At 39.5% G+C, this 23,114-nt stretch overlaps 1 protein-coding gene across 1 annotated transcript; it reads right to left on the reverse strand.

Moving 5' to 3' along the window:
• Positions 1-363: 363 nt before the first annotated feature.
• LOC131236985 (outer envelope pore protein 21B, chloroplastic-like) lies at positions 364-23,002 on the reverse strand. The gene is made up of 6 exons (XM_058234585.1): positions 22,763-23,002; positions 11,848-11,922; positions 11,577-11,729; positions 7,147-7,245; positions 4,181-4,300; positions 364-929 (listed from the first exon to the last, which is right to left on the reverse strand). Exons 1-5 carry the CDS (start codon positions 22,862-22,864, stop codon positions 4,217-4,219), a joined length of 513 nt encoding a protein of 170 aa, XP_058090568.1. The 5' UTR covers positions 22,865-23,002; the 3' UTR covers positions 364-929; positions 4,181-4,216.
• Between the last annotated feature and the right edge of the window lie 112 nt (positions 23,003-23,114).

A 23,114-nucleotide genomic window follows, 5' to 3' on the forward strand; every position in this document is an offset into this window, starting at 1 on the left:
ATCTGCAGCATGTTGTTATTTTCTTAAAAAGTGAATATTAACCTTTGATTAAAGATATTTGTTTTGTTCAATCTGTACAGCTCACTGTTTACCCTGGTGGGGACACAATGTCATAATCAGTAGACAACCAATGACCTGACCTATTTGGTGGGGCACAATATCAAAGTCAATGGATAGTTGATCATATGACTCATTATACTAGTATGGCCCACCCAATGAGTATATAAGCCTGATTTTCATACCAGGTGATAATCATGGTGTGACCACTTTTTGCACGGTGGATGTCTCCATCCCTACTACTTCCTGCGGCATGGCCGGGTTGCGTTTGAATCTCCCTCATGTTTGGGCTCATGTCCTAAAATAAGCTGATGAAACAGATGGATCGAGTGGATATAAGATGAACATAGTGGGGGGCACTACAGAGCTTTGGGTTGCAAGGGAGCCCTGTAGTTCAGGGTTACAAGCAAGACAAGTAGCGTTCAACTTCAACTGTCCAAGCCCCAGTTTAGATGGCTCAAATATCAAGAAAATCGATTGTGGAAACCTAATGGATGGTCTTCCTATTCAGAATTCAATAAATAATGCCTGTCTGTGGTGGTCTCAGTAGCGTTTAGCAATATGCTAGATAAGGGCGAGGAAATACGTCGTTAAGGGATTTGAGGTGGGGAATGGGGGGCCTTGGTTCTCCCACCTATATTTTGCTAATGATACAATTATTTTTTGTGAGGTAGAGGTGGGTGTGGAGGATAACTTGAGGAAGTTAATACGATGCTTTGAAGTAGTTTCGAGCTTGAAAGTTGACATTTTAAGAGTGAAATGTTAGGGATCCACACGTCAAAAGAGGTGGAGAGGTTAGCAGGGGTGTTCTGGTGTGTTGTCAGGTCTTTAACCGTTCATGTATCTTCGCCTCCCTCTTTGCGTGAGCAAACCTGCAAAGCACCTTTGGGTCAGGGTCATTGAAAAAGTCAAGAGGAAATTATCAAGGTGGAAAAGCAAGCATCTATCTCTATGGGGTAGACTTATTCTCATTAAAGAGGCCATGTCCAATAATATGCCCCTCTATTTCATGTCTCTGTTTCATTGCCCAAAGCCACTGTTGGCATGGCTGGAATAATAATTGAGGCTTGACTTCTTGTGGCAAGGAGTTGTGGATTCTCAAAGTTCCATCTACTCAAGTGGGAGGAGGTATGTGTGCCTTGCGGTAAAGGGACTGCAGAGGTTAGGAGATTGGGATGAATCTAGCCTTTATGGAAAATGGCTCTGGAGATTTGGGACAAAAGATGGGGGTTTGTGGAAGAAGGGAGTGGCCTCCAAGTATAAGGTTAAGGGGGGGAGTGGCCTCCAAGTATAGGGCTTGTGGGATTTGGAATGCGATTGAGAGCATGGCTAGCAAGTTAAAACAGGGAGTGGGTCCTTACTCATGCTCGGTGGTGGACTCACAAGATTTTCAACAGGAGGTCATGGGTTCAAGTACCTGTTGTGGTGAAATCCCGCTGTGGTGCAAGTGCATGGGTGTGTGTGGGGTGTGACTGTGTGTAAACAAGAAAAAAGTTGAAACAGGTAGTAAGTTTCGCCCTTGGAGATGGGAAGAGGATTCTCTTGGGGAGTTGTGTGGCTTGGCGAGGAACCTCTTCATTATGAGGGGTGTGGAGATTGGAAAACTCGAGCGGGTTTTCCGTTAGGTCCTCCTATGGATTGCTCGCCCAATCACGGCCAGATTCACGGCCAAAGCACATGGTTTTAGTGTGGCATTATGGCACTCCTCACTATAAACAGCCTTCAAAAGAGGGCTATGGTCATTCCCTAACACATGCCCCCATGTGTTTGCGAGATGCAGAAACAGTAAACTACTTGTTTTTCCATTGTCCGTTCATAAGTTTGGTGTGGGAGAAGTTCTTCAGTCTATTCAAGGCTTCTTAAGTGATGTCGGGGACCATTGACGGCTTGTTTTTGGCTTGGCATGGTGGCGGTTTTGGGAAAGAAGGCATGGCTCTGTGGAGACTATCCCTGCTGGCTGGTCATTGGCGATTTGGAGGGAAAGAAACAATCGTTGCTTCTGGGATAAATGCAGCTCAGTGTCGGAAGTGTTTTGGAGGGCAAAATCTGCGGTGTTTGATTGGGCTTTCTCCTTGCCTTGAGCTGGGTTTTGTTCTTGTAGCTTGTTCTTCACTTCTTGTTGTCTTTAAACAAAATATCAACACGTTTCAAAAATAAATAAATAATGCTCATTAATAAAGATGTTAGAATCACTCATTTAGTCTAAATTTTGGATGATGACCTATATGCGAGTCCCACAAAAGGTTTAATTCAAGTCAATGAATGCTACATAGACAACTTTCCAAGTGCCTACCTATAAACCATCACACACAGCAAGAATATCAAATAACTCGCCCTCATGGTTAAGCTACTCCCCAAAAGTTACTCAGGAAATCCTATCCATAGGATACAGTCACAGTAGACAGCCAGCTCACACGAGACATTTTTAGACTGTTTGACATCGAACCATAAGTGACCAAAGCTAACGTGGATCCCAACAGGTAGAAAGTTCGATCATTAATCTGAACCAGTGTACTAAAGCCAGACCAGACTGGGTGGACGGATCATTTGGACTGAAGCAGGCAGCAAAACGAGCTGGATCACCTCAACATCCAGTCAGTTATGGGGATAATGGTTTTGCGGGGAGAGAGAGAGAGAGAGAGAGAGAGAGAGAGAGAGATGCAATTCAAAATGGAAAGATGCTGGCACTGCAAGATCTCCAGTCGTCCACTTCTACATAAAAACCAAATGCTCTAACGGCTAGGCTAAAAGCAGATTAGGTCTTAATTCTCTCTTTCCTTGGCATTTTAAATAAGGTGGATTTCCAGGTCAAAACAGAGTAAGCAGCCCTGACCATTCGAAACAGCAGTGGGATCGAACTGCCCCGCATAAATGAGGCATGGTCCAGTCAGGTTTTAACACATTGATCCGAACCGCACATGTGTCTGATACTTCAGACTTGCATCATAACACGGTACATAAGAGATGGGCATTGGATCATTTCTCTCTTTTCTTCCTTGTTTTCCTATTCTAACAATACCAAGCATGTTTGGGAAGCTGGAAATGGTTGTGCAATCAATCGATTTCCATGGAAATTTAAGTTGTAAAAAATCAGTGGACTGGATTATTTCCCATGGTTTTCCACATTTTCACTTTTACAGTGGTTTTCTATATCCGTGTTTTGGATCCTTCCTATCCAAACAAGCCCAGGTTCCTTTTTGAAAGAAGAGAAAGAAACATTGTGCCATCAATTATATCTACGTGAACAGACCAGTCACCGTTGGGCGTCACCCCATGTGCCGTAGTCTAGTTGGAGACTTTGATGGCTCCAGATGGACAGTTAGCAAAACAGTCCAACCAAAGGTCAGCTTTCCATAGGCAAGATCCTCCAATTGTCTAGTGGGATACCTGACAATCGTGATCTTTTAAGTACTGAGCATCAACAGTAGGGCACAACAGACAAAAAGCCCAGCTCTAGTACACATGCTATACTGCAACATAGAAAGAGATAGGAACGGTTGAAAACTTAGCAAAGGTCATCGGCATCAGATCTTTTGATTTAATAAAAATAGGAGATTAACAAATATCATCTGATATTTGAACCATGCAATTGCCAACATCGAAGTAGAGGATAAGCCCGTTCTAATTTCTCTTGCAATAAAATTAATTTCCCTTTAAATAATTTAATTAGCATAAAGAGGATGAGTCCTGTTAAGGGGAACCATGCAAGGGAGATGGTGAAGGGGCCTCACTGCCACCTGCCAACATGACATGAATACAAGCTCCAGGCCATTTATTAAGTGGGTACCACCATAAAACATCTCCCCACCAGAAAATCATGCCAGTACACTCATCAGGTGGGCCGCACTTGTAACCTGATGAGTAGTAGGTCCCAATTGATGCATGTCCCAGATCTCTAGCACATGTTCCACATTGGCATGGCTCCAGCTCACTCATGTCACATTATAGGTGTTCTCAAGCATAAACATAGGTAAAAAAATAATAATCATATGCATGAAATCAAAGACCTTATTCATATGATATTAGATCAAAGCCCACAAGGCCATGCAGCTACAGTAGGGTCTAGTTGTAGTAGGAGATTGTTCTGATGACATCACATGCAGCAGAAAAATGAGTCAATTACCTGCGCGGCCCACTTCAAACTCAAGAATGAGAGAGATCACAAGTCGAATCTTACATTCCACTTTCCTTTCATGTCAGCATTGAGGGTCCAGTTGTTTTCCTTGATCTGTAAGTAAGGCACCTGCAACCCACAAAACCAATGAAACTCAAGAAAATGGCAAAGGGCAGATGTTTTTAGAATTAAGTCTGTTGAAATCGGAAACTGGCTGATGGTGAACTATTAGAATATTGCTACTGTTCAATATGTGTACTGCTGACAGATGCTAATACAGCGCCTGCGCTTTTGGGGCTTCATACCAAAGTGTCTCTTTTCTACCACATGGCACTCGTATGCAATGATCAAGGCCACTGATTTCGCAGATCACCATGTGATCAGTCCTCTGGAGCTCAAGTTTACAAGATTTCATAGGTTGGTTAGCGAAAGGCATGTTTCAGTGAAAGAATGATCGGATTTATTGGAGGTAATCTCTCTTGGAACATCACCCTAAGAAGAAACATTAAAGAAGAAGAACTAGAGGACTTCCAATTGCTCCTGATATTGCTTAATGAAGCCCATTTGTCGCCATTAGAAATGGACGAGAGAATCTGGAGATGGGACCCTTTGGGCTAATTCACATCAAAGTCTTTCTTTAGACTCTCATCAAGTGATCCTAAGACAATGTTCACCTCTTCCCTGTGGAAAACTTGAGTCCCCCCTACAGTGTCAGCATTCATGTAGCTCACTTTAAAAGAGAAAATCCTAACAGTCGATAATCTTCAACATAGTGGTATGGTCATTCTGAATAGGTGCATAATGTGCAAATCAAGCAAGGAGAACAGCCCCCACCTGCTCTCACATTGTCCATTGACCATCCGAAATCTGAAATTTTTTCGTAATGAGTTCAAGATCTCCCTTCCCAGATGCTTCAAGCTAGAGGAACACTTCAACGGCTGGAACAATTGCCTTTAGATGGGAAGAGATCCAGCATGTGGCGCATCATCCCCTTGCCATTTGCTGGGAGAATTGGAAACAAGGGAATGATAGGATCTTCATACATTCTCAGATCCCACCCAAAGTGATAATAGACACGATCAAAGGACCAATTGTCAAATGAGCTTCACTATCCTCAAAGTTTGGATGCGTATCACCCTTAGATATCTGTAATGATGGGTAAAGTATTGTGGTGCAGGGTCAGGTTATGGATCCAGATTAAATACTTTATTTAATCTCATTCTTCCCCTCCCTCGCCAGGTATTTTGGCGTTGGGTGTCAGTATCTGTATTTTGCTCTGTTTTCCAGATCCTCAGATCCTTAATAATATTTCAATTATCATTTCAAAAAAAAAAAGTGTTGGATAGGACATACCCCAAAAACAAGGGAATCAGGCCATGATAGCCATCTAACCAATGGCCATGAAAAAGGAATATTCCAGTTATCATTTCTATTAAAGAAATAAATAAAAATCAGTTACATTTACCCAAAAAAAAAAAAAAAAGTGTTGTATACGACATACCCCAAAAAACAAAGGTATCCAGATTAAATACTTCATCTAATCTGGTCCTTCTCCCTCGCCAGGTATTTGGGCCTTGGGTGTCAATATCTGCATTTTGCTCTGTTTTCCAGATCCTCAGATCCTTCGTCAGTAATATTTCAGTTATCATTTCAAAAGAAAAAAGTGTTGGATGGACATGCCCCAGAAACAAGGGAATCAGACCATCATAGCCATCTAACCAATGGCCATGAAAAGGGAATATTTCAGTTTTCATTTCTATAAAATAAATAAATAAATAAAAATCAATTATCATTTCAAAAAAAAAAAAAGTGTTGGATAGGACATCCCCCCAAAAACAAGGGAATCCCGATTACATACTTCATCTAATCTGGTCCTTCCCCTCCCTCGATAGGTATTTTGGCTTGGGTGTCAATATCTGTATTTTGTTCTATTTTCCGGATCCTCAAGATCCTTTGTTAGTAATATTTCAGTTATCATTTCAAAAGGAAAAAAAAAAAAAGTGTTGGATAGGACATATCCCAAAAACAAGGGAATCAGACCATGATAGCCATCTAACCAATGGCCATGAAAAGGGATGGTTAAATTTTTATTTTATTTTATTTTTAAAGGTGCCTGTCCTCATTCTGCAGGAAAACTTGCAACAATTGAATGGTCAAAGTTGGTCAATCACTATGCTTTTCAGACTGTAGCACATCCACATGGAGGCTCACCAGATCAGTGGTCTTGATCACCATGCATGTTTGACATAAGTACTTTGGAATGGGTGGGCAACTCTCTATCCCAGACAAGTATCCAGAAACTGTTTTTTGGAACAGGCCAAGGCGCCAAAAACGCAGTCGATTCTACTTTGATCGTTAAGGTAGTGTTTGGATGTCGAGTTTATCACGATGAAGATGCTATCTCAATCCCATTTCATCATTTTTTGTGCACGTTTGGTAGCCCTAGCACTGAAGTGGAACTAACAAAACTCTCCCATTTTCATGATTAAAAACATTTATAGCCAGGATAAAACTGGGATTCCGCTTCATCTGATATTCATCTGTATTCCCTAAGTTCAGTTCCACAATATAATTGATTAGACACTTCTGCAAAATTGATTCTGCTAAAAAAAATCACTCATATAACTATAAATTTACAAACCAAAGAAGATGGCAGAAAATCACAATATATATATAAAAAGGGAACGATGCAATAATGACAGAAAATAGCAAAAAAAATAAAGGAACAAAATGCCGAGTAACAGAAATAAAAGAGCTCCAGAAATGTTGGAAAATTGGGGGAGAACCAGAAAATTCGTCCACGTGTCAAAGGAAATACCAATCCTACCCGAAATGAAAACAGTCAAAATGGTGGTGAAAAAGTTAAGGCAGCAATTCCACAAGCAAGAAAAACACAACCAATTAAAGTGAGCAGTTTAAAGCTGGTCATACACAGATGCATGTGTATAAAAATATGCATAAAAAGATCAACATACATTGTCAGAGACCTCGTAGCCTATTTTTAGCCTTATATCTTGATCCCTTTGGAAATTGATTATACTCCAAGAAAGTTCAGCTGCTCCCGCTGCTTTTCCCTACGACATATTAGAAGGTATAAGAACAAAACATGCATCCATTTTCCATGTTGGGATTGGGAATTTATATTCATGGCCTCCCCATTTATCTGCATGCATCCATTTTCCCTGTTGAGAGCCGAAAAAGTACACTCTGCATTATTTCAGTTCCCAGAATGCAGAAGGGTGCATGCAAATCAACTAAGGTGGGTGTAAATAGTGAGCCCCTATTTCTTTTTATTGATATAACATCAAAAATAAAATAAAAAGGATTGAGTACCCATTCTTTAAGAAAACAAAAAAATGCAACTATATTAGAAGTGCATGTCAAAAGTAATTAAATGGGCATCATCATCATCTAAGCCTTATCCGATTAATTGGGGTCAGCTAAATGAATCTTGTTCTGCCATTCCACCCTATCAAGGGCTGTAACTTCAGTTAGACCATAGGTCATCAAATGCACAAATTCTTTGAATATCAATTCTGATTAGCGATTCTATCAAGACTGATTGCTATCTGCCAACACAATTACATGAATCATCCATGCTTGAGATCTAACACCAATCATTTTATGAGCACAGTCAGTTGAAACATTTGATTAGTTGGAAATGAGTAGGATTGAGAAGTGGGAACTCCAGGGATGGTGGAATACCTACAAAGGAGCACCAAATGCTGGATTTTAGGTAGGATATTTTCAGCCAGCTGTTGTTGGCTGGAGTTGGAAGAAATCGTGTAGCATTGGACCCACATGGATTTTATTTGACAAAGGGTGTTGAGGCACTCATATGTAGTGGATGTTGGCAACGGCTCTAGCTCTTTTTTAGTGTATGTAGCTAGGGGATGTCAAAAAGCATCTTCTTCCACACAGATATGGATGAAAAGAAGAGTTCACTTGTCCACTTATGAAAAGAAAACACTACAAGATTAAGAAGGACATGAGAGGAAAGGGCTCGAAAGGAAGCCATTCGATAATTCTGATACACTTCTACATTTTGGGTTTTTGCCATGCCGAAACTAAAGGGCACTTGGATACTTCCTCCGAGAGAACATGTCTCCAGTCCAGTGTATGAATTAAGCATCACAAACGATGTCACAAAGAAGTGTTATGCTGGTGGAAACTTTAAGTGAAGTTGCAAGATGTATACTTTCATTTTGCAAGATTTATACTTTCATTGGGTTTTCTTTAGGCATGTCTGGATAAAGGGAATCCAAAGTGTGTACAGAAACTGTAATGATTATGCAATGATTATTTCTATCTTTACCGTAGAAAGTAAGATTCCAAAACTAGGGGTCACTTTGAATAAAAGCAAAAATTCCAATTTCGTTAGACAATGGTCAACTCTATTTTGCGCTAGGGAATTGCTACTTCGATAAGTGTAATGACTATTTTGCGGAATCCACAGTTTTACATCAATCAACACAGACCCTTCTTTTTTTCTTTTTCTTTTTTGAAAGATAATAAAATTTTATTTATAATAAAAGCACCACAAGCACCAACGAGATAACAGGAGCCCCGACACAACCAACTAAGAGAAACAAGCTGCAGGGATATTAATATTAGAAGCCCACTATTTCGCATAGGTCTTAGTCCTCCATAATAATAAAGAAAACAAACCACTCTTGTCCTTGAAGCATCGATTGTTTCTTTCTCCCCAAATGGACCACGGAACGGCCAACAAGGAGAGCCTCCAAAGCTTCTTCCCATCTCTTCCACTGTGTGAAAACAGACCCACCTTTCTTGTCAAGGGAATCCAATTTCTTTTCCAAATGTATTCCACATATCCAAGCATACCCCAAGTTTTATGATTTCTTTTTCTTTTCTTTTCTTTTTTCTTTTTTTGGTTAAACCAAACCCAGATAGCTGGGACTAGGCTATGATGATGCTGGTGGTTAGGCTGAATATTTATCACCTTGGACCTCAAGCTTTCCTCACTCGCACACTCTTTTTTTCACTATTTTTATTAAAGACAACACCCAGAAAGGGAAAAATCACAATTCTTGTTGCTGCTTTTACTTTTTCCTCTATTGTTGTGTTCTCTAGATATTCTCAGGGAGGGATTGGTGTTCACTATAACATTTATGCAAAAAATGATTTCATAAAACAGTTCTTAAATGATTTTCACAAATTTTTAATCAATTATCAGTTAAGGGTTTTGCGAATCAATTTTGATTGGCCATGGTGATATTTTCTATATATGTCCTTATTCTTCCTTGCAACTGTTTTATTCATGTATTTGCTTTATTAAATTGTTTATTATTTATTTGAGTACAGAAGCATCCCAATGTCTAGATCTTTGGAGTGGCCATGATGGGCACATTATGACACTTCGCACCCATGTCACACATCCAGGTAACCTTAAAAGTATAGGTAAGGTATGATTTCAAGCATGAACCTTGACGAGCAAAGGATGGGTGTGAACCATGGGTAGAGAATCTGAATCCATATTAGTGTGTTGTGTTCAGCTGAATGCTGCAATGAGAGAATTTGAATCCATATTGGCGTGTTATGTTCAGCTGAATGCTGCAGTGAGAGAAGATGGATGTCACGACCCAAGTGCTTCCCCAAGCGTAGACCGCTCGCACTAGTCTCACAATCCCATTGAGCAAATAAGCCCTTCCCCAAGTTTACACAAGTGCTAAGCACCAAAACTCACTAAGAAGCAAAAGAGACAACTGTATGGAAGAATGCCATGTATTTCAGTAGAGCCCAAAAGTGACAACTTCTCTTGGCTTGGTTACTAATGAGGGCCTGTCCCCCTTAGATAACCTAAGAACCTGCTAGAATCTACACATGTATGGCTAGGATTGTGCCACATGGCACTCATCCAATAGCGAAGAACCTCTAAAAACCTACTAGAATATTCCACACTTCTCTACATAAGACTTCACTAGAGTTCTCTAGAAACTTCTAGAGATCTCTATACCATTCCACACAACTTTAAATTTCTCCACAATTCTCTACACCCTTTTACCATTCTCTATAAATCTCCACATACTTCCACCTTATTCTAGAATTCTCTATACTTTTGTACAAAACCTCCCTAGTGTACACCAGTGTTCGAAATATCGGTATCGCGTTACGTATCGCACCCTTAGGATACAGATACATATCGGTTATCGCATGGGATATATCGGTTGTATCATGTAATGTATCGCTGTTGTTGGAAACATTGGAACTTGGTTGAAATTTTCAATGAAATTTCAGTGATTGTTAAAAAAGACATCAATACACACTTGCAAATCAAAACATTACAAAAAAACAAGTGTACATAATAGGTTTTCTTTATATGGGGTCCTAATCTATGCGTTGTCTAATTGAATTAATGCAAGTATATTCAAAGTTTATTCATATAATTTATAAATGTAGGAAGAAGTGTGGAAACACAAGCAATACATTCAAAAGCAAAAGAAGAATCACTAGATCAGGTTACATAAATGTTTGATTTTATGTTTGGACACAGATTGCAACCGATTTGCGAGAAATTAGGAAAATTTTGATTTTTTTTCAATTTTCCGCAACTCGGTTCTCCTCCAAATCTCAAAATCGAAGCTCCTAAATCATGGATTTGTAACAATTTGACACTAATTTAACATATTTATAGAAAAAACTGATCGAAAATAAAAAAATGCTCACCGGATCGAACATGTAGGATATATCCCACTGCTTACACGTTTCGTATCGCACAGGTGGGATACAAGATATATCGTGGGATATATCGGCCGATACCGTCGATATTTAAAACACTGGTGTACACAATAAGCATAAATTTAGCTAAGTCCATGACTTAGGGCCATAAAAATGATAGGTCCATGACATGAAGTTGTCAAAATCTGAGTGTGTACATTGACTCCTAATAAAAGGCATGGCAACAATGGCGAGCCTAGATCAGCAATCTTCTAATGAAATTCATCAAGTGCCAGCTCTGTATAGCTATCATGAAGCAAAACTATGATGGACAAAAGGGATGGACCAAGGAACTCGGGGGGGGGGGGGGGGGGGGGGGGGGGGGGCAATCTTCCAAGAGTCACAAATAGTCAGAAAGATATGCATAGAATTTTCTTGGAAAAGGAGCTGCAATGCTAGTTCTCGAAAAAAAAATAATCATGAGATCTTAGAAATCAAAATTCTGCTGAGAACCATAATATCTAACTCAAACTCACTCTTACACATCCACAAACTCACCCGCCAAGAATATGCCATGCATGCTGAACTAGCAATGCTAAACATCTAGCTGATAGAAAATAATTCAGTAAAATAAGAGGGAGACACAGACTAGCTTTATAAATGTCGCATTTTTCAAATATCCTGCAGCATTTGGAGGCAGTTTCTACTACCTTGATAAGATACCAACCTGTTTAAATTCTTTATCAGCAACATATCTCCCCTTGATGTTAAAGCTTAGTAAGCCATTCGATGATAATGGAAATGCCTTCTTTCCATGCACACAATACTTGAGCTTCTCATTTTTGTCATACTGTAAACCCACACCCGTGCTCGCTGATAACTATAAAACCATTAACATAAGGCATGTCAACATTTACCCAAAGTGGCATAGAACTACAGTACTTTAGTACTTACATATCTGTCCTTCATCAGTTTACACCCAAATCCCTACATCCTACCTCAGGATAAAAGTTCCGGATTATCATAGCAAACCAACTTGGAGCTCCAACACCTGTATCTAGTTCCCCATGAACCTGCCATCATGCCAAGACACATTTACAAAAAGTTCATATACTCCAGGAAGATTTATTGCATTATCAAAATCACCACCAACATTTAATCGTTTGCAAATACACACACACACACACACACACACACAAGAAAGAAAAGAAAAGATGCACACATTCAAGTGACGTAAAAAATAACAAATTCAAATCTAAGACACAAGCAAATTGATAGATGTACCACAAAGTTGTAAACAAAAGCCAGATTAAAAAAAGGCTTCTACACGTCTTTTTTAATCAATTAAAAGGATTTCTTCACAATCAAGAGAAAAGTACAATATCCACCAAGATAGAGGACAAGCTAACATAGAGGAGACGCTTTTTTTTAGAGCATCCACCCACTAACTTGTTTGGCACTCAAGGAAAACAAGAAGGAAACCTCTGATGAAAAATGTACGGCCTTTCATATACAATGGAGGTAAACCTCCATTATTCCACCAAACACCCAGATGCCCACGAAATGTATTTCTAGAGTTTTCTAGTCCATCCACAATGACGGGGCTGGAAAACAAGTCGAATAATTCCAAACCCATAAATACAGCCTTGATTTCCACTTCTTTGGAATCTCCTATTCTGAACCAATAGGTAAAAGCCAAATTAAACTCACCTCAGTGGTTTCTAATAATGCCTCCAATTCTAGCATCCCTCTGATTACCTTTGTGAAGAAGCAGACCACAAAACACTCTTTTATTTATTTCTTTCGAAAAGCAATGGTTGGTTATTCAATCCTATTCCAAATCCACTACTACCACACCACAAAAAAGCCCTCAAAGCAAGAGCTAACCCTCTAGGAGATGCTTCAAGGAAGCAGCAACTACCCTGATAGGAAGATTCTTATCTTAAAAAGAATAAATAAATAAATCAGTTGTTGCCCAGAAGCCTTGTGCACATGGGGAATAAATCATACATATCAATTTCTAGATGGGGATGATGGGATTTCGATGAAAGCAATGGTTGTTATTTGCCTTGACCCACTTACATGGTGTGCCGTAAAGGCCGTTATGTGAAGGTAACGGTTACATGTTATAGGGTCGTAAAGGTCGTAACGGCCATTATGGGAAAAAAAAAAATGGCCCGTGGACAACCCCACCCCCCCACCCCCCCACCCCCCCCCAAAAGTAACGGGGTCCATTATAGGACCGATGCAGGTTTTGTCGGATTTTGTTCAATAAAAATAATAATAATAAGAGAGAGAGAGAGAGAGAGAGAGAGAGAGAGAGAGAGAGCGCGTAAAGGACATTACGGCCCCTGTAACAGCTATTACATCCCGTATCATAAAGGTAAGGGTGGTGGCTGTAATGCCCACCGTTACCATTACGGAATAGCTTGCCCATTTATTATTCATATGAAAAAGATAAAGAACAATCACATCAATGCATGCATGCAAGCATATCCAATACATAACCCACCCCTAAATCATATTAGACACGTAGATATGCATATACATATCTATAAATAACATACATGTTCCCATACACAAATATGCATAAACACATACTTCACATATATAGATACATCGTTATTGCAGTCTCTTAGTTTCCAAAAGGTTGCCACTCTTTCATTTTGATGCAGGCCTACGAACGACTGTAGGGCCTAACATGTGCTGATTTTGGACTTTATTTATAGATTTGGAGCCTAAATATCAAGATTTGCAATTTACTAATTGTAGAAAGTGTGGGGGCTGATTTAAAGATGTGATTGAAGATATAGAGACATGTGATTGACAATAGAACAACAAATTTGAAGATATGATTGAAGATTTGGAGGATGATTTCCTATATTTCCTTTTACTTTAATTAGGCTTTTACCATCTTAAGTAAATTAAACTGATTTGAAATTAACTATGACTGATTTGAAACCAATCTCTTAGTTGGGGAATCATCATTAAAGATTCATTTAGGATGTATAAAATGGGAGGTGTAGGAGGTAAGCATTGCAAAATTTTCGAAGTGCGAGATTCTCAAGTTTTGTAAGAAAAGAAGTTTGATATCAAAAAAATCATTTCTCCCTCTCTACTCCATTATTCTTGTGGGTGTACTCTTGTCCATTTATTGCGATTCGGGTATGTAGATCTCATTGACTCGATAATCGTGTTGCACTATTTTGATATCAGAGCAGGTGATTATTGGGGAACTTCCGACTCCACATCACGTCCTAATGGCTTCAAAGGAGGTGACACAAGAAGAATTTGTGCAAGTAATCCAACTAATCCGCGCACTCATAAAATGGGTAGACCAACTCATACATGTGGTAAGTAATCTCACTAATCAAACAAGGGAGCTCCCGTGTGGAGGGAATCCAGAGACTGAAGAGCACGTGGACACCTAAGAGAAGGCCCCCATCGAAGTCCTAACCAACAACGAACGACCCTGGCTTTTGAAGGTACTAATGATCAAATCCTTCAATTGTTGGAATGTGAAAAAAGAACCCAGAATTGAAGTAGAAATCCATAAACAACGAAGATATCCATGGAGTCAAAGGAAAACTTGACATCCAAAGTGATCAATGCATTAACATTGGACCTCCACTTGAATTCACCAATGGATCAATTTCAATCGGTGGATCCACTGATAGTGGTAATCACATTGATAGACGTGCAAATAGGTCTCAACACTCAAATTGAAGCAATTTTGCAAAAGATAATTGTGGCACAAAAAATGAGGCAAATGTTTCAGGATCCATGAAGAACTTTAAAGTTACAATAAATAAGTTAGCACCACCAGCCTCAATCAAAGAAGTCGATTTTTCATAGAGGTAGTACAAGTAGGGTTGTACACGAGCCAAGCTAGCTCGAGCAGCTCGCTCGGCTCAACTCGATCTAGCTCAGCTTGACTCGGCTTAAACGATGACTCGAGGCAAGCCAAGCTTCATATGACCCAGCTCATTTCGAAAACAAGCTAAGTTTGATCATAGTGGATCTCTCTCTCTCTCTCTCTCTCTCTCTCTCTCTCTCTCTCCCCTCAGCATCTGCCTGACTCGTCTCAGTCATACGGTCTGTACTTGGCCACTCGCCCGAGCTCTCTCTCTCTCTCTCTCATAGCACCAACAATAAGGTACCTCTATGGCCTTATCTAATATTATATATATATATATTATTAATTGAATATTTGATTTGGAAATTAGGTCGAGTGAGGGTTGGGTTAGTTGGGTTAGGTGGCTGGGTTGAATTGGGATTCGGGTGTGGGTTGGGTCGGGTGCAGGTTGGGTGCTGGGTTGGGTCAGGTTGGGAGCAAGCTCAACTCGACTCGAGGTAAGCTCGCCTCAACTCGATCAACTAGCTCGCCTCGAGCTCGACTCGAAAGGTTTGGCAAACAATCCAAGCTCCAATGGTAAGCTCGAGGCCGAGCTCGAGGAGAGCACAGATGAGTCAAGCCAAGCTTAGCCCACCTCGACTCGAATCGGCTCGATGTACAGCCCTAAGTACAAGTCCAAATTTTGAAACTGGATTCAAATTCAAGGGCAAGTTCTTTCAAAGTCAGGAAGATTTGATGCAAGCCTACGACCCACTACAGGTGCCAACATCTGTTGATTTTGACGGTATGTTTATAGATTTGTGGCTTAAATATCAAGGTTTGCAATTTACTATTTGTGGAAAATGTGAGGGCTAATTTAAAAATATAGTTGAAGATATGAGGAGATGCAACTGAAAAGATAGGACTAATTCATGGTGTGCCATAACGACCGTTATAGGACCATAAAGGTTGTTACATAAAGGTAACAATGGCAACCATTACATGTTACGAGGTCGTAAAGGTTGTGACAACTGTTACGAAAAAAAATGACCCATAAAGGTCGTTGTAGCTCCCCTAACAGCCCGTTACGCCCCCCATAAAGGCCATAACGGCCCGTAATGGTCCATTATGGGGTCGGGATATGTTTTTTCGAGCTTTTTTATTTTTTTTTTTAAGGCCATAACAACCGTTATGGGGACCGTTAACGGCTATTACAGCCTGTATCATAAAGGTAACGATGGTGGCTGTTACGACCACCGTTACCATTACGAAATACATTGGGCTAATTTGAAGATGTGATTGAAGATTTGAAGGATTATTCCTTAGGTTTACTTTTACTTTTGTTAGGATTTTACCATCTTAGGTGTAATGCTCGGTTATATAAAAAAAAAATCGAAATCAATTTTGAATTTGATTAAAACGAGGGAGAGAGATCCACCGATCTTATCTCATCACATCTCTCCTCTTATCCCTCTCCCCTCGTATCTCTCAACGGACTCTCCTTCCTAAGGAAGGAGCTCGAGAGGAAGAGTCCTACTTAGACTCAAATAAACTAAATCAAAAGAAAAGGGACGTAGAGGGAAGGAGAGAGAAAGGAGAGGTTTGAGGAACTTACACACAATTTTGGTAAGGTTGGTACTCATATGACCTTCTATTTTTTATGTATTATTATTGTTAGTGGAAGTTGCTATGGTGGACGGCTTTGATCAACCATCCGTCCATCGGGTATCCTACGTAATCTATCTATTATAACGTCTGCACAATGGCCTTAGACTCACTGCCCAGGGAATTATTTCTTATAATCCGAACATGGATAAAGTAATCCATGCGGTCCATCAATTTTTTTCCTAGATTAAATATGTTAAGGTCTCAAGGATTAGGACCATCCAAACATTTGGTGGGCTGCATTGATCAACAGAGATCCAATGGTTTTTATATATAGTCAAATAATTTTGTATCAATCTACACAATGGACGGATCGGATTTGCCTAGTGACATCCATTGTGTACATCTATGTCATTCGGATGGAAAGATATACTAGTGCACATGGCTTTAGGGCTTATGTGCAAAAGGGTGGGTTCTTTTCATAATACACGACGATTGATATGATCCGAACGATTCATGGGCTCTCTAAGACCCAACTATGCAATGGTCTCCAAAATTGGGTTAATCCAACACCCCAGTGGGTCGTGCTAATCATTAATCAACCAAGGTGTTTCGTAACGGTAATAGTGGCCATAACGGCCACCACCGTTACCTTTATGATACGGGTCATAACGGCTGTTACGGTCCCGTAACGGCTATTACAGTCTCTCTTTTTTATTTTTTATTTATTGAAAAAACCCCCGAAAAACCTATATCTGCCCCGTAATGTTGATTAAAAAATATTTAAAAAAAACTTGTATATATCTCGTAATAGACCATTACGGGGCTATTATGGCCTTTATAGGGGATGTAACGTGCTGTTAACAACAATTACAGGACTTTTTTTTTCCATAACGGTTGTTACGGTCATTACAACCCTGTAACGTGTAACGGTTGCCACCGTTACCTTTACGTAACAGCCTTTACGGCCCCGTAACGGCCTTTATGGCACACCATGTGATCAACGAAGGATCAAAATTAATACCAAAAGGGTATAATTCTATGTTCAAGTTGCGACTTGGCGCAGAGAATCGTACTAACCTAATCTAAGACATGTGACTAAATCCACACCGTTCAACAAATTTCTAAGATTTAAATCTATTAGAAACCTAAATCTTAGGCCAATTGGACCATTGGATGAGCCACATCGATCTAAGAGAATAATAACCTAAAAATCATGTAATGATCTCTATGTCGATCCATTGGAATGTTGAAATATGATCCGATCTGGACCGACTATCAAAATTCAGACATCAGATTATGCTTACATCCAAATTTAATGATCGATCTAACCATTTGGTGGGCCACCTTGATCAATCAATATTGATTATTAGAATTGTAATAAATTGACGTATGAATGGTTCGGATCAATTTGATCATAGGTTGTCCCTTGAAATTGATTAAGAGACAATTGATGGTTGGTTTTAATCCATTTATCAATCATAGTTGGACCCTAAATCATTAAGGTGGATAAATTCGCAAATTTTCAATTAAAATCATCAAAAATTGTCCAAATTCGACTACCTTTGATGCAATCTTCAATCAATCGGAGTTGTTGAAAATAGTCCAGCAAACAAAGTGTGGAATTTTGAATTTTTTTCGATCAATTGAAAATATGTTTGATCGATCGATGAGTCCTTCAATCAATCGACAGACATCTGGATAGTTTTGTCAATTCTCAAACTTTGATAATTGGATATGTAATTCCATGATACATGTGATCTAAGGTACAATGGACCATTAATGGGTTGTTTTAAGATGGTTAGCCACTTTTAATTTATCATAGTGGGTCCCACATCGATCTATGAAGATCGAGAACCCTATGTTGAGGGTTGGGCCCGAAAGTACCAAATCCAACCGTAATTGATTCTTTGTGGACCTCGTTGTGGGATCTAGACCAACCAAAAGTGGGCCCCACCATGTAAACCAGTAAGATTAGTCGATAATTCCATTAGGGAACTCTAATTCAAATCAGACCCATTGCTTTATAGAATCATCTCCACTACAACAAGGTGAGTGATCTCGATGTGATCTCAAAAAAAGAGGAATGTTCTCACAAATACGATCCGCTTCCTCAGCGGATTAGCTATCCTCTGTTTTCTCTTGTTCCCTTTTGCTTTTTCTAATAAAGTTTTCTCTATCTATCTATCTATCTATCCAATCCAATCCAATCCAATCCAATCCAAAAAAAAGAGGAATGTTCTCACAAATACGATCCGCTTCCTCAGCGGATTAGCTATCCTCTGTTTTCTCTTGTTCCCTTTTGCTTTTTCTAATAAAGTTTTCTCTATCCAATCCAATCCAATCATCCAATCCAATCCAATCCAATCCATCCATCCATCCATCCATCCATCCATATCTATCTATCTATCTATCTATCTATCTATCTATATATATATATATATATATATATATATATATATATATATATATATATATATATATGTTCTGATTTTACTGCAATATCACTTATGAGCTGAATGTCATGCTGATGCTAACGGATAACATGGAACTGTGCTGATTGAAATCTGAGAATCGAAATGATCATACAATACATGATTCATGATTGTTATGTTATGATTGTGCACTCATCAATGCATGCACAACACGTGCTAAATTCCTGGAGGACCTCCCTGGATAGTTTACCTAATAGAATCGTTACCGGATATACCCACTATAGTAGTAGAAGCCTACTCGAGGAGTAGATGCGGGCCTTGCCCATGCCTACCAAATGTTAGAAGCCTACCAAGGGGCAAATGCAGGTTGACGAGATTCCAACTCAAGCAAGTGGACGGATTCCCACTTGATGCATTATATAATATTTGCATTTCTTTTGAACTCATATTGTATACGATTGTTTGTTATTCTATTTCAAGTTGATGCGAAGAACCATGTCAGGACTTCTCACTAGGCCTGGCTAGCTTACCCTATATTGATGTAAAATCGTACATATGTGACTGAGAAGACGTTTTCTATTTTGTAAGAGGATGTTTAATATCAATAAAATTATTTCTCACTCTCTACACCATTATTCTTGTGGATGTAGTCTTGTCCATTTCTTGCAATTCGAGTGTCGAGATCTCATTGACTCATTAACCAAGTTGCACCACATTTGACATCTGTTTTATTTGAATTTAATCAATATCCCCTTCTCGTAAAGAAAATTATCAATCCTCCATGTACATACACACGTAGACAAGGTATACACACATCTGACACCTTTTGGGGGGGTGGGGGGCGGGGTTTGTTAAGAATTCCAAAATTTTCTGTGTGATTTTCCTAAGTTTTGTAAGAGAAGACGTTTAATATCAAAAACATTATTTCTCTCTACTCCATTATTCTTGTGGATGTAGTCTTGTCCATTTCTTGCAATTCGGGGCGTCGAGATCTTATTGACTCGTTAACCAGGTTGCACCACATTTGACATATATTCTATCTATATTTAATCAATCTCCCCTTCTCGTAAAGCAAATTATCAATCCTCCATGTACATACACACATAAACAACGTATATGTGAATTTATGCATAGGAACATACATTATGTATGCATATCTACATACATATGACACACGTGTGCCTGTAAGCCTGGCAAGGGAGTGGATTAGGTGCAACCCTTGTTGTGGGGCTTACCGTGATGTATGTATTCAAAATCCACGTCATCCATCATTTTGGTCAGGTCATTTTAGGGCATGAGCCCAAAAGTGAAGCAGATACAAAACTCAAGTGGACCATATAATATGAAACAACGTTGATTGACCACCCTACCATTAAAACCTTCCTAGGGCTCACCATAATGTTTTGGTAATGTTTATTTTCCATCGAACCTATTGATAAGGTCACATAAACCTAGATGAAGGGAATAAACAAATATCATCTTGACCCAAAACTTTTGTGGCTCATTAATGGACAATCACCATTGTTCCCTATGGTATGGTCCACCTGAGCACTCGATCTACTTCATTTTTTGCATCATGCCCTAAAATTATTTGAATAATGGATGGACATCGTGGATATAGAATATATACATCAAGCCCTATATATATATATATATATATATATATATATATATATATATGGTTTTCTTCTTTATTTTGTTTTAGGTTTGTCATCTGGCCCAACCCATTTATAACCTACATACATATGACACACGTGTGCCTGTAAGCCTGGCAAGGGAGCGGATTAGGTGAAGCCCTTGCTGTGGGGCTTACCGTGATGTATGTATTCAAAATCCATGTCATCCATCCTTTTGGTCAAGTCATTTTGGGGCATGAGCCCAAAAGTGAAGCAGATACAAAACTCAAGTGGACCATACAATATGAAACAACATTGATTGACCACCCTACCATTAAAAACTTCCTAGGGCTCATCGTAAAGTTTTGGTAATGTTTATTTTCCATCTAACCTGTTGATAAGGTCACACAAACCTTGATGAAGGGAATAAACAAATATCATCTTGATCCAAAACTTCTGTGGCTCATTAATGGTCAATCACCACTGTTTCCTATGGTATGGTCCACCTGACCACTGGATCTACTTCATTTTTTGGGTCATGCCCTAAAATTATTTGAATAATGGATGGACGTCGTGGATATAGAATATATACATCAAGCCCATCATATATATATGTGTGTGTGTGTGTGTGTGTGCGCGCACACATATATATATGGTTGGGTTGGGTAGAGTTCAACCCAAGCCCAGTCGATTTACTTAAAAAGGTCATATTTCTAGCCCGAACCTAATATACTACCATTTAGATTGCCCAAAACCCACCACAAAAGTAGGTCAGGTCAATTGACCCGCAGGCCAACCAAACCCATTGCACCCTTATGTGTCTATAGTCTTGCCCCAAGGCTTTTGTACTAGACATTAAAGAAACATTCAAACACTCAGCCTCAATTACAAAACATTTGTTACTGTGTCATTAGTGTGACCTACATGGTAAATCAGTAAATTTTAGTAGAATTTCATGCTAATTCAAAACCCACTGCCAATCTGATAAAAATACAACTGAAATTGCAAAACCTTGCATGTCCTTACAAAACACAAAATTGTTGGGAAACCACACACATTTCCCTTCTATATGCAAATCAATGGGACTAACAATATATGAGATTTAATGGATGATAATCACCTCCAACACAAGCAAGCAAATCATCAAACATGTAAAGTGCAAGAGGCTTAGAGACAAAGTTTTTTTTACATAGAAAGCCCTCCGAAGTGAAGTGAAAAACCACGAGACCTAGTCAAGTGCAAATCCACTACGTTAGAAATAATGGAAGTACAATCGTCAAAAAAACAACCTCTCTTGGATACCCAAATACATCCTCACCCAATACGTGGATTTCAAGCAACAATAAAAGAAAGGAATTTTCTAACCAACTAGGGATTATACAAAACCCCAACACAACCCTTAGAGAAGATAATCAAAGAAACCGGTGTTGTGGATGGACCCTCACAAACCCAAAGATGAAAACCCCCTCTTGTAATCAAGAAGAAGCTTGAAGAACGAAGACACCTTACTATTCTTGCACCAACCCTTCTCCTCTTTTTCTCCAAGAAAGAAAACACCAAATATGTTGCAACAAGTCTCTCCCAGCAAAAAGGCCCTTTTTCTCTTCTTTTACTTTGCTTGGCCAAAAGACCAAAATACCCCCACACACACATGGCAATAAAAGGCTAATTAAGTCCACACAATCCCACCTCCACATGATTAGGAATCCCAACAAAACAACCCCAATGGCTACATTTTGTTCTAAAATCAGTAAAATTCATTCCAAAATTTCCTATCTTTTGTACACCACATTTCTAAAATTGAAACTGCTTACACCTCAAAGAATGGTAAAATTGAAAGCCATTCATCAGGAGGGCCCCACAATGGATGGGTTCAAACTGCTAACATCACCACCAACAAGCAACCCAAATTCCTAAAACATCCAATCCATAACCTCAAAATGGACCCTTTTTAGCTGACCGCCTCATTCAACAAAAAAGAAGGCTTAGCATGGATAAGGATTTTCCGGTGGGGAGAGATTCTTGTAGGCATGGCCCATTCATGATCGGGCCCACCAGAACATGGAAATGAATGCATCACACCACAACCATGGTGCTGGGGCCGTTCCCGATTACACAAGTGCATGCATGTGCCTTGAATCTGAACCGCCCAAATAGTGGAGCCACCTTTGGAAGATAATCATCTACCCCAAACTTAGATAGATTCCACAATCCTGATATTTCCAATCTCTACCGTCCATCACACGCCCGCTAATCAGCAGGTTAGGATAATACTTCCAGTGTAATTTTTTGTTATAAGCCATCTACGTTGGGTGCCAGCAAATGGCCGGTTCAGATTAGAGAAAATGACACGTGTACGGTAGGAAAGCGATCGTACACCGTGGTTGTGGTGTAATTCCCCCTGAGAGTGGGAGATGCGTACCTGAAGCTGGATTTTTGAATCGGCGGTGATGGGGAGCTTCTCCTTGGCATGTATACGTAGAGATTTTGCATCGCCTGCGCATCTCAACGATGTCTGCATCATTCCCTTTCTCAGAACTACAAAAACCCTAGAATTCCTTAAACCCACTCCCTCCTATCTCCGCTCAAGACGAGCTAAAACAGGGGATAAGCGAAGGATGCGCATTGCGCACTTTCATTTTGTACGACTTTGGTTGTTTTTCTGTTTTGGTGAATATGATTTTGATTCTTGCTAACGTACGCTTTTTTCCCGGAGAGTTATTTGGTACTCTGGCAGGCACGCTTGATACGCAGGAACTCGGACATTGTATGCG

The sequence above is a fragment of the Magnolia sinica genome, chromosome 2 (genome assembly GCF_029962835.1).
Source record: "Magnolia sinica isolate HGM2019 chromosome 2, MsV1, whole genome shotgun sequence".
Classification (NCBI taxonomy): Eukaryota; Viridiplantae; Streptophyta; class Magnoliopsida; order Magnoliales; family Magnoliaceae; genus Magnolia; species Magnolia sinica.

Bases quoted from the DNA above. Each gene is read 5' to 3' on its own strand.
- LOC131236985 (XM_058234585.1), bottom strand. From the start codon at position 22,864: ATGATGCAGACATCGTTGAGATGCGCAGGCGATGCAAAATCTCTACGT. The intron at 11,730-11,847 runs GTAGGATGTAGG...ATGGTTTTATAG, and splicing joins TCCGGAACTTTTATCCTGAG to TTATCAGCGAGCACGGGTGT. The intron at 4,301-7,146 runs GTATGTTGATCT...TGTGGGTTGCAG, and splicing joins GCTACGAGGTCTCTGACAAT to GTGCCTTACTTACAGATCAA.